We start from the raw sequence: 12475 nt of genomic DNA, 5'->3' as shown, positions 1-12475 counted from the left end.
CTGTCTACTGAAGAGGACAAGGAAGTAGATATTCAGGTTCAGTGAGGACCAGGCTTCTATGAATTGCAACAGAAATACAGTCAAGTTATGTCTGAAGAACACTCAAAACTCTTGACAGCAGCAGAAAGAGCTTCAACATATTTTACTCTGCCAGGCTAAGAAAGGGCACTGCACTATACCCTCTAAGTACACCTACATACGCTTTAGTATTTTGAAATACATCATGTATTGTTGTACTGCTAGCAGACATGTGATGGATGTTCACAAAGTCTGCTCCTTTAAGAAAAACAGGCATATGATTGTGGCATATGATTAGAAAACCAGAAACAGCAAGAGAAGCTTTCCAAAGATGGGTGTGTCACAATTAACTTCAAAACAAATATTAAAGCCTAATCAGACTCTTGTTGCGCTAGCCTGTAGTGCATTAAATTATTAAATCCATAGGTGATAAATAATAATCTTCTAAGGAGGAATGATCTTTCCAATGCCCATCCTCCTTCATTAAACAAGAAATGATGCGTCAGTATAATGCTCTCGCCGTATTTTATATCAGCCTTATAATCTACTATGACTAAGAGTTCCTAAAAGGAGTGCTAAATAACAAAATCAGTTGAGGAAAGTGTTGGGCCGTATTTAGATTACAACCGCTGACACATTATTTCATAACCCAGTCACTCTATTCTGACACTCAAGGAGATGCTTCTTACAGAGAAATCTGCATAAGATCAAAACAGGGAGTCGCAGCTAAACCCTCCTGCTTCATTCACAAGTCCAAACCACGTTGACACATGTGAGATGGGGGAGTTATGCCCTGCACTTCCTCAAGCTTGACAAGGTCCAGCTGTCTCTGCTACACCCAGCGTACACTACTCAAGAACACCAACGCTTACAGTCCCTCCAAGGTACAAGACGGTACCGGCATGTAGAAGAGAGGCGTTGGGCTTGGGCTTCACTGCAGGTCATTTCCTCTTCATCAGCTCACCCAGAGAGCTCCTTTCCATCTTCCATCCTAAGTCAGACAACACTAAGCACTGCTGAAGAATTAAGATCCTTCTATTAAGCTAGAAGATGCACCCATCTCTTCTCTAAGCCTCCCACAAATTCCTGAATCTCTGCCCCATCTTGACTTTAGAAGGCAAAAATACGCTACCTGAACGCTTCTCATGGGCACCAGGACAGATTCATGGCTGGGCTGAGATGGGAGGAGCACCAGAAGGAAGAATTTCTACATCTCTGGAACCAGAGCTGTAGCAGAGTTCACTTAAAATGGTAAGGACACAGGGTTTGGGGGTTTGGGGTTTGGGTTTTTTTTGTCCCCCCTCACTTTTGACTGCCTTGATCATTCTACCTGTACCCCATATTCGCTTTCTGCAGTTCTGGGAATGACACTTATTTTTATAAAAATATATATATATATCTATCTCTATTTAATGCATGTGACCTCTTGGTTTCTTTACACTAGGGAAAAGCAAGCCTACATAAGGGAAAAGCAGACAGATGTTACAATGATTTTTACAGACATATCACACAACTCTCTTCTCTTTCAGCAATGCTTCTTTGCATCTACTTGCACTACATTTTTTTTTTTGAAAAGGAAACGGACATTCCACTTAAATAATGCCGGAAGACTAAAAAAAACTTGGTACAAAGGAATTTATCATTTTACCATCCCCTTTCCACAATCTGTGCACGGATTTTTTTTTTTTCATTCTCATAGGCATTTAACTATGTATTATGGTGAATAAACTCTATTTGCAGTCCTATTTAATGAATACTTTTACTGTTAAGGTATTAGTATCCTAACAAAGTAGACCAAATTTTGTATTCAAACCTTGAACAAATGCAAATAAAAAGCAGAAGGGCAGCATTAAGTTTTGACTAGGGGAATGGTGTAATCCTAACATATGACACACTACTGAAAAAGGGTTCGTTCCTCATGTCACAATTTCACATATTTCTAAAATACGTAAGTCTCTCTTCAAAAGATATTTCTGCTTATTTGAAAACAACCTTTCTTCATGTATACTTCTGAACGATGTCCAAAACCTGTTACCTTAAATCTGCACTTAACACCCGAGCACTGATTACGGTGTCATATTCTTGATTAATCAATAATATTAATGTAATGTAGGCCTTACTGGTCCATTCATCAATTTAAAACACACTTGGACTTTGATAACTAAAATTCTCCGTAATCTTGCATTCTGTGACCTGTGACCAGGTACTAGTAGGTGGCTCCCATTTTGCTACTTCTGGATAGCAGTTCGCATTCCCAATAATAGCATTTGGAGCTAAAAAAACCAAGGATTTCTAAGAAGGGTGATCTGTCATGCTTATGTATTTTCTTCTATCTACAGACAACCTCCATATAGATCCATCAATCTGTACAGTCATTCCAAACAAGTTCAGCAAGGCATGAAAGAGAAATGGCGAGAGTACCTTACCCAAGGACACTACAAAATATTTTTAGAGCTTCATAAATAGCATATTCATAGATTGATATCATAAATTTGATCCCACTGAATCCATAGATTTTGGAAATTACTCTGCTGCTGGAGCTCACACTTTGGATAAGAAAAAGAATGTAATTACTTACAGTCTCTAACAGTCCCGTGGGCCTTTTCACAGTTACGGAACTAATTACCCTTTCAGTTGGCTAAGGAAAAATGGGCCTAACTGCTGTTATTTCAGTTGCGTATGAAGCATATACTATGCAAAAACAGTGGTAAGAAGCTTCACAAGGCACGGAGGCTATGTTAGCTTTGTAAAGGGGTTTCCCTGGCTTATCTTGGAAAAGAAAAGTGCCTCCTTATGGTCCAGAATCTGTGCTTCAAACACATTCCTCTCCACATCTTGTTAAGTGTCAGACACCTCCATCTACTGCAGGACAGATTTTCCTGATGGATACACCCCCAAGAAATCCAGTAGGAAATAGGATTAACTGTAATGCTGTTGACACTCATTCCCCACATTTTCAATTAGCAAATATAAACAGTAAACAACATAAAATTATCAAAGATATGTAAACTATGGTTAGACTATTGATCATTTTGCCTTTTTTAAAGCTTCAACTTCAACGACTCATGTCTCCTTCCTTTTCACTAATATTCCAGGGTAAATTAATAATAATAAATTCTAATAACAATACTGTAATATAAAACTAGTTAGCTAGTGGATTAGAAGCAGGTCTCAGCAATCCAGGGAAAGTTTTGCAGTGGATTTGGTATAGAGATGAAATACTCATCAGCACACATTTGTGCAAGATAATCTGCAATGCACCCTGCCACAGCTTTCATGCATCAGTTCAGCTTACAGTTACATAAAAAGACATTCGTGAGAAAAAGGCAGGCAGCAGAGGAAGAGATGTGCTGCACGCAGCGAGAGTGCCACAACCGAGGAGAGCGGCACTTCCACTGCTGGATCTCCAGTCTACGCTACCCACCCCGAACTAGGGCAAGGATATGGAATAGCCATTAGATGGCAACAACTCCAAATTACTTCCTGTCCCTCCTGTCTCTGACCCAGTGACCTAAAATAAGTCACATAAAATACGTTCAGTTTTATCACAGTTCAAAGCAAGTACAGACCTTGCTTCCTGAGCTAGCGTGCTTTGTAGGCGAAGAGAGGGCCATCAGAAGTCCTCCCCTTGGAAGAAAACGGTTTCTGGAAGCCAGGGCTGGGCAGCTCTCCTGCAGTTCTACAGCAGGGGATCATCATCTTCTGTGCACATCACGGAACAGAAACACCTTCTTGCAGAAAACGAGTGCATCGTTTCTTTAGAAGTGCAGTGAAGACTGACCCTGATAGGATGTCTGCAGCTTGCTCTAAAGACTTCAAAAGACTTATCTGTATCAGGTAAATCCTCTGAGAAAGGTATGCTATTCAAAAGTTGTCTAAATACCTCAAGAGATTTCTGCAGCACTGATGAACAGTAGTTACTGGAACCCAGCAGCTTCATTTTGACAGACTCTTCTAGACTTGTTTATATTTTTACGCTTATATTCCATAAATTCTGAGTATGAAATTTTAACTTCTTTGGCTTCTATTCTTTTCTACAAATCCAAATAAAAATCTAGATTTTAATAGATATCTAACTATTTTGTACTTGACAGGACTATCTGCACCACACACAAACAAAAAAAGAATTAAAATGCTATTTTACCTGCATTTCCTTCCTATTGCCATAATTTATTATAAAGGAGACAGCTACTACATATTTTGTCTACCACATAGGTTCTTTTTCACATTAGACAATATTTGTTCTACTTTAACAGAAGTAGCAAGCAAAACCACTCATAAAACTGCCTTTCTGCCAGTGATATCATAGTCTAACATAACCTATGCTGGGAAAGATGTCCTTCACTTAGGTTGATACATCGTCCTTCACTTAGGACATCCACAAGAATGCGTAAAATGTTTATTTTACATGCACACAGTAATACATACAAGGATATACCCAGAGAAAAGAAAATACTGTTGCAAATAACATGAACAGAAATCTATTTTTTTAAAAAAAGTTCACCAACTCCTTAAGGTTAATACCTGCTTTAAAACTCAACTTGAAGTTGAAAGGGCAGAGACTTAGTAGATTATCACCGAAGAAAAAGCAAATTCTGATATAGGAATAGAAACTGCCCATTTGACATGGTGATGACAGACTGATTCAAGAGTGACAGTTGTTATCTAGCCACCAGAAGGAATTTATATACTGTTAAGTAATATGCCAAGTACGAACAAATTTCCCTAAGATTAAAATTTTCAAATGTGTGTTCAAGCATAAAATAACCTGGATAAAATACTAATCCCGTAGGTGAGAACTGCTTACTGAGCTCTTTTCATAGGGAATCACCTCTCTGCAGGTGGGCAACATCTGTAAATCCACGTAATATTTTACTTATTTTTAGCACCAACATTCCCTAAGCTGGTGATTGGAATTCATGCAAGTATCCACGTAGGAAAGCGTGCAGTTCACATTGTGCATTATCAGCAGCTGCCACTTTCCTCTCTGCTTCACCAGGAAGACAGAATATTCCTAAGGTTTGGTATGCAGCAGTATAAAAATTACGTTACAGTGATATAAGGTGACACAATGTCTATTTTCACCTGTCTATGGAAAGAAGACAGAGCCATGAACCTGGTGGTCATAATACAGCTGTGAAACTGCCTTGCGAAGAATGCATTTTTAAAAGAAAAGAGGAATACTGCACAGCACAAGATAACATATGGAAATAAGATCAACTTGGTGCCTCACCTTCATTTACACTTTATATCAACTCTATTTAATTGATTCAGCAGCAGAACAGCTATCAAATACAAAGGGTCAACTCCTCCCAACCTTTAGGGATAGAAAATACTAAAGAGAAGAGATGTAGGGCACTGAAATATCTAATTAGCAGATGATGTGGTCGCTCACGACCTAAGAAGCATACAAGCAGTGATATGATTGAAAAGGCAGAAAAAAAAAGAGCAGAGGGTGCCTTGAATGTGTAAAACACAACATTTGTTTGAATAGGCTCGTCACGTAAGCGCAGGTTCATGAATCTATACCCCTTTTAGAATAATTCTCACTGAGGGGAATGCTGGATTCCAAACCCTCCCTGTGCTGAGGCTAACACCAAAGGACTAGTCTACATCTCAGTTACACACACTTGCAGTTCTTACATCAAGCAAACAGGAAGTTATTTATAGGAAGCTCTGCAAAGCACAGATTGCAAAGGAGATCCCTTACATGACCATGGTGCAATCAAAACAAGAGCTGTGGAGCAACATTCCTCTTTGGTACCGCGTGGTGCTAAGGTGGTACTTCAGTTCTAGATAATTACTTTTAGTCCGTCTGATAGTTTGAACACTTCAAGTCCAATATTAATTTTGAGGTTGTGCCTACAGCCCAAATCAGTGACTGAGATTCCAGTATACCAGGGACTGAGTACATGCAGCTAAAAAGCAGTATCTCAAATGCTCAAAGAAAAAATATGCATCATCTCCACTAATTACATTTTTTTAAAGCTTGCCATGAGTAAATGTTTGGAAGCCAACATGCTTATTAAGTCAACAGTATTAGCTTTTTTTCCAAACAGCAAGTATCCAAACAGCTGCCTGACTAGCTTATAAGACGTTATTTCACCTACAGCAGCTCTCATGTTTTATAACTTGAGACATTATTTCAATCTACCAGAACCACTGGACCTATTGGTAGAGTTTCAAAGGCAACACACTAGTCTTCAGAGCTGAAGCACCGAGTGAACTAGGGTTTCCCAATAACAGACAGACACCATCCCATTGCTATGAAAGCACCTACCAAATCTAACAACGTTATGAGAAAGAAGGTATTAAAATGATAATCAAACCCATTATATAATTTAACATGTATTAGAGCAAACAATACTAGAGCTGTGTTGGTATTGGTAGCCTTTTTTCTGCCACAGTAAGGTATTGCAGGCCACAGGAGAAGTCACAAGTCATTCCTAAACAGAGACTGCCGACCTTATAATCTTAAAGGTATTTCAAAAAGAGACCAGAGCTGAAGGTTCTACATCACCAGAGTGTGGCAAAAAAAAACACAAACAAAAAACCCCAAAAACGACATAAAAGGGAGGTGGTAAAAAGCATTTCACTAGAATACAGGACTTTTTGCCTGCAGATTACGTGTCTAAGGAAGGTACCCAAGATAAAAATTGTCAACAGGCTTTGAATTGCTACACAGAGGTCAAAATCTCCCTGGAAAATTCCTGTGGTATACAGAATTGGGAAGGTCAAACCCCACTAAACCAGAAGAAGCCACAAGACATTTCCCATGTGAAAAAAGAGAGAAAGAAGCAACCACAGCACTTTAGTAAAAAAATTCAATTCTACTTGTGTGACAATATGCAGAGCAAGAATTAGGAAATTCCAGTTTCCAAGCAACCCCCTATGCTTAAAGAAAAAGGACTGAAAATATTCTAGGGAAAAAAAAGCAGCCAGCAGTACAGCCATCAAATACAGAAATATGTCTTTTCTGATTAAGCCGAATAATTCCAAACTGCGAAAGTCTTCTGGGGAAATGAAAAAAGTAGTTACCAGAATTGTGAAAACAATTTTTAACCAAGGAGAACTGTTATATATCAGGCTCCCACCGGTTAAAGTAACTCATTAGTAACAGCAAAATTTTGCACATAGATAGCCCTAAAAAAGTAGAAGTCCAGTATTTCATCATATAGTCTAATTCTAGACAACTGCTCTCCAAATCACTATGTTTTGTTGATTCCTATACGGCACTCGAAGACACAACGTAGAAAGAGAACCCTCTGTAAACTGTCATTATAAAAAGCATGCGAGCTCAGATCCCAATATAACTGTTAACATTTGAAAGTCCCCACCATAACAGCAAGTTGAAGACATGCTACTATAAAATTCTTCGAGGTACAGATGCTTTGTAAAACTCTAGACCTTCATTATAAATTAGCTTTTCTTCTTCAGCAAGGTTTTAAACAGACTGCTCCTAAGATCTTACAGGTACTTCCTCACTCCAAGACACATGTATCTCCACTGCAGAGGAAAGTTTCCTCACTGGGTAAAACGCTAAAGGAAAATAACTTCTCAGAATTATTGGCTTATTTCACTATACTGCGTACATGGGAACATCATTAGAGAACAAGCTATTTCAAATAGCATCCTCTGTGCACTGCCAACAGCTCTTTAGGAATAGTTTACATAGTTTACATAGCAAAAGAGTATTATAGTGAAAGAGATTGCGCTTTATTACCTTGATGAGTCATCGTGACAGGTTCTTCACTGGATATATTGTTGTAAATGACCACAGCTGTGGCATTATGTGAAGCTGCTCGCAGTATTTTCTCTCTAAAGGTACAGTTTCCTCGCTGTAGGAGAGCAATCCACTGCTTGGTGTTTGGTGGGACTTGGAAACGGGTTCGAGGGTCACAGCCCAGGCGATCTGCAACTGAAGTGGGAAATACATTTACACAGATAGTACTTTGTTCAAACAGGCGAAAAAGAAAAAAACCTAACTCCAGGTTTTGCTGAATGACTTAACTGTTATGCACTAGGAAACCACTATCCTCTTGTTAATAACAGTCTAAAGGTAACTGCATTCTTGAGAAAAAAAGACTTAAAAAAAAAAACCCCAAGTCTCGCACGCTGAAAGCTGTGACTATATGCCCGAGAATTAGGCTCACTAACATAAGCTATTTTTAACTCTAGTGCAACTAGAACAATGAATTCACATTTGAATCAATACCTGCCTAGAGGCTGCAAAACATTAGAATATGGTTCCTAGGCTATAGGCGTTTCTGAAACAGCTGTTTATCAGTCATTCTGGGGAGTATAACCTTTTCTTCTTTCTAACACAGTCATAAATATCACTGCAGTGGGAAGTGTAACTATACAAAGGAGGCTGTGAAAACAAGATTTCAGAGTTATCTGCCACATGCAGGCTACTGTAAAAATGGGCAATATTAAAAGCTGATCTTGTAAAACCCCAGCAGCTAACATCAGCTTTTTCCTTATGCACATTTTGTCTACAAGGAAATGCATTCAGACTCATAGAGAAACAAACGGTTTTGCAAACACGACGCACTCAAGTTGTCAATTAAACAGGTATCGATGGCATAAAGAGTAACAGAAGTGGCAAATGCCGGATGTCTGAATTCAACAGTATGCAAAAAGCTCCTCTTTTGTTCTTTCTGACGCTGAAACGTATCCCGGAACAACCCAAGCCCACACACAGCTATGTGTAAAAGGCGCAAAATGCGACGCAGAAGGGAACAGCAGCTGAAACTCATGAAAGAAGTTTCTGTTTACACAACTGGAAACACGCGGTTTAGTCTGATACACTTGTCATACCATCAAAGGATTTTAGAAATTTAAGCGCCAACAGTAACTTACAATACAAATATATTTAGCCTTTCAAATGCCAAGAGTATAAGAATCTTCAGCTACTAAAAATAGTTGGCATAAACAATGATTTTTCAAGACATAAACAAACAATTTATTTGCATAATAGCTCTGAAAACACTACAGATCCTAAGAGCAACTCAAATGAAGTGTCCCATTAAATCTTCCTTTTAAAGAAGCGAGTTCTTCAGCATGGACTATGGGATTTCAGCAAAAAGTCTACCACAAAAAAATTCAGTTCAACATATTAGCTGGAAACAAAACAAAAAGATCTTTTTAAGCATTCTCAGACTAACACGGCTCAGGTTAAAACCTATGACAAAGAAGATTCAAACGGCTAAAGGATCTCTTCCAAAACAAGAAAGAAAATCTTTTGCTCCCCTAAAGAAAACAAGCGCAGATGAATCTATACCATGGCAGTCGTACAGGAAACCGTTGCATCTCTTAATTTGGACAAGAAGTGCCTCTCCCAGTTCCCCTGGAAGGAGGGTGGGGAGCCAGATATAAGCACATCCTTTTCACAATTGTTTTTCAAGGCTGTATTAGACATTTCAGACATGGAGGGCTATTTGCTGTGGTTTTGTATTTTTGTTTTTGTTTTATGCAGGGATCAGGGAAAATGTGAAATACAGATGCCTGAAGGCGAATTTTACAGAGTATCTTCTTACATCGCCCTGACGTTATTACCCGAATCCCTCTGGAAATTGCTAGCTAGCACTGATCCACGCGTGTCGTCCTGCAGCACGGGTGACGGCCGTCACGAACAGCAGTTGCCATAGGAGGGCACTTGCACATCGACTGCACTTCTGGAGCTTGTTCTTGTAGTCTTAAATTTAGGAGAACGGTACATTCTAAAAGGAATTATAGCCTTTTTTGGAAACGTGGCATAACACGGCACATATGCAACCAATCTTGATGTTCTCTGTTAAGATAAAAGCAGTTTACTATTTAATGCACGCTCTCCCCTTGTTCAGAACATTTCCACTTAAAAATGCAGGAGGGGGCGAAGCACCAGCAGACTGCGATAGGAGGTTTCTCAAGCCTTGAAAGCTAAAAATCCCATCCTTCTCCAGTGAAATCACATTCAAGAATCTCAGGTGTGATGCATCCTTTGGAAAATACCATTCAATAAACAGCCACGATTCCATAGAAATCTCCTCAAACTGCTGAACTTAACTCTGAAAGTGGACACTATGGCCAACATAAATTTACTCAAAATACATGGGATGGATGAAGAGCAGTAATCCTAAGGATTAGGTACAGTTTGCTTCAGTAGCACCACACTCAAAACTAAAATACCAAGTGAAAACAAAAATGGCCACAAAAATAGGGTAATAGGCTATTAGAATGAAAAATCATAAAAGCAATAAAAGGCAAAAGGCACCTTGAAAAGGCAGGCAGCATTCTCAAAAGTCTGTTACATAGTTCAGTTGGGTTTACAAAAATTTATGTTGGCACCTTTACATTTGTACAGCTTGAAATTTTTTGCTTAAAAACTGACAGAGAAAGTAGTAAGAGATAACAGAAGCTACATCTGTGGGAGAAGTAGTAGAAAATTTTCTGCCACGGTAGAGATCAAAGTCCCTCTCAGCTATGGACAGAGCTACGAAGTGTCACTGGATAGAGCAACTGGGTTAGGAGACAAGATAATAAGAAAGAAAAGCTTTCCAGATATAGACCAACAAACACTGAAACACATACAGCATGTGATTCCTGACGAGGTGGATTCAGTATGTCCTAATGAAAATTTAATAGCTGACAGTATTATTTTAGTACTATTTAAGTCATACAAAGCCATTAAGGAAATTCTGGTTGTTTTAGATAAACCTGAACTGAGTAACTGTAAGTCACTTGAGATTTAATAAAAAGTCAAACTCCACTTTTCTTTACATTAGTGTCCTATTACACCACACAAATGTTAAGTAATCTTTTCACTTTTAACTAAATAAAATTCAGGAACAATAGTGAAAAGTCTGAGTTTTTCTGCTCGTCTTCTCAATAGACTTAATACACTCTGAAACGAGTGAAAGTCTTAGAATCACGGTCACCCTTCTAGCATAGCAAGCTGGCTAAAATAAAACATCTGCTATACACCTAACATGCCAGGCACATCAGTTGGCATTGTAAGGGACATGGATAAACTAACAGTGTCAGCAAGAATCATCATCAATAGCTCTCCATTATAATGCCATCTATGCTCTGTTGTCCAAAGTCCACTGAGGATCTAAAAGACCAGGGCTTGCACGTATTACCTGGATGATGTCCACGCCAGAATGAAAAGCAACTTCACATTAAATTAAAGTTATTATAAAACAAATCACTTGCACAGAAAAAGATATGATCAGAAGCCGCTGATGTAATTTAATAATTTCAAAAGGTATAAGCATACAGAAAGCCATCTAAGTATGTTTCTCTATAGGTGTGCTTTCTGCCTTACTTGAAATACAAGTTATTTACTTTGCCTTTCTTTTCTCCGTGTCTATCTACATACCATGAATGTGTTGGCAAAAACCAATTTTCTGTTAAAAGTGGCAGTCTGCTGGGTTAAAGAGCTATGTACAGTGTTACTGTAAATATCTCCCTTCCTACCATAAGCCCCAACATCACGGAAGAGCCTCTTTATAGAAGGATCAGCTGCGATTTAAGTATCTACCGTTAGGCTCCACGTTTGTTTTCAACTTTAAGAGAGTTTCAGTTTCCTCTTGCAGAACACACAGGACTGCTCAACTTGCATATACTGTTTCTCTTTAAGCATTTTTATAAATTCAAGAACCCTTCCTGCTGAAGGACTAGGTTTGTGACAGCATTTTAGGGATTCATGTGAAAGAAGCAGTTAATATCACCAACCGGGCTTCCTTAACTACAGAAGAAGCATTGGCAAGCTCACGTTAGCACAGCAACAGTACGTTCCTCCACATCTTTTCCAGTTGCTTGACCAGGTCCTTTAGCCTCCCCCCTGTAAGAGGGATAGCCATTTGTGGGAGCAAATATGCAATTAATAGCCAGCTGTCAGAGGCTTTGTCAGAAGTAAGTACACACCTGCCTGAATGCAGACCGTCTCCTTCTACTTCTGAACAGTGACTGGGTTTGATTTCTCTCATATACTGTGTTTTTATGTTGCTCTTGCATTGATTAAAACGTAGCTGTGATGTCCCACTTCAGCCAAGACTGATGCATTGACTGTTGTCAGACTTTGTCCCCTTTTCACAGAAAAAGGCCAGTGCCATGATCCCACAGACTGGGCATTAACTATTTCATTCCATGCTTTTTTTTTTTTTCCTTTTTCTTTCGTTCCTTTTTTTTTTTTTTTTTTTTAATAAAAAGGTCAGATATCTTGATATTGATTGCATCTCAGCTAATACTGTACTCTGATGCCAGCACCAGTTGCCAGAGCTGGTCTGTCTCAGCTACACATACAGAAATCATTTTAAAGTCTGACCTTCAATCGCTGTAATACAATAGGTGGAGAGACACCACCAGTATTTCGAGGGGCAGCAGATGAAGAGACTTGGTGGGAAAGAACACAGGAAGATGCAGTGCTCTGCAGCCTGCGCCCCAAAGCATTCCCTCCCTCCGGCAGGCACTG

General features: G+C 39.0%; 1 protein-coding gene across 2 annotated transcripts in view; it reads right to left on the bottom strand.

Annotated features, from left to right (window-relative positions):
• RNF130 (ring finger protein 130) overlaps positions 1–12475 on the bottom strand; it is a gene marked incomplete at its 3' end in the record, with an annotated part of 48189 nt that overhangs the window by 30629 nt on the left and 5085 nt on the right. For both annotated transcript variants that reach the window (XM_082006314.1, XM_082006315.1), the window contains exon 2: positions 7742–7936. In XM_082006314.1, the coding sequence (XP_081862440.1) occupies positions 7742–7936 (195 nt within the window). The remainder of the gene's footprint in view (positions 1–7741; positions 7937–12475) is intronic.

Source organism: Phaethon aethereus (genome assembly GCF_964289735.1).
Source record: "Phaethon aethereus genome assembly, chromosome: 14".
NCBI classification, from domain to species: domain Eukaryota; kingdom Metazoa; phylum Chordata; class Aves; order Phaethontiformes; family Phaethontidae; genus Phaethon; species Phaethon aethereus.
This window is presented reverse-complemented; position numbering and strand designations above follow the sequence as displayed.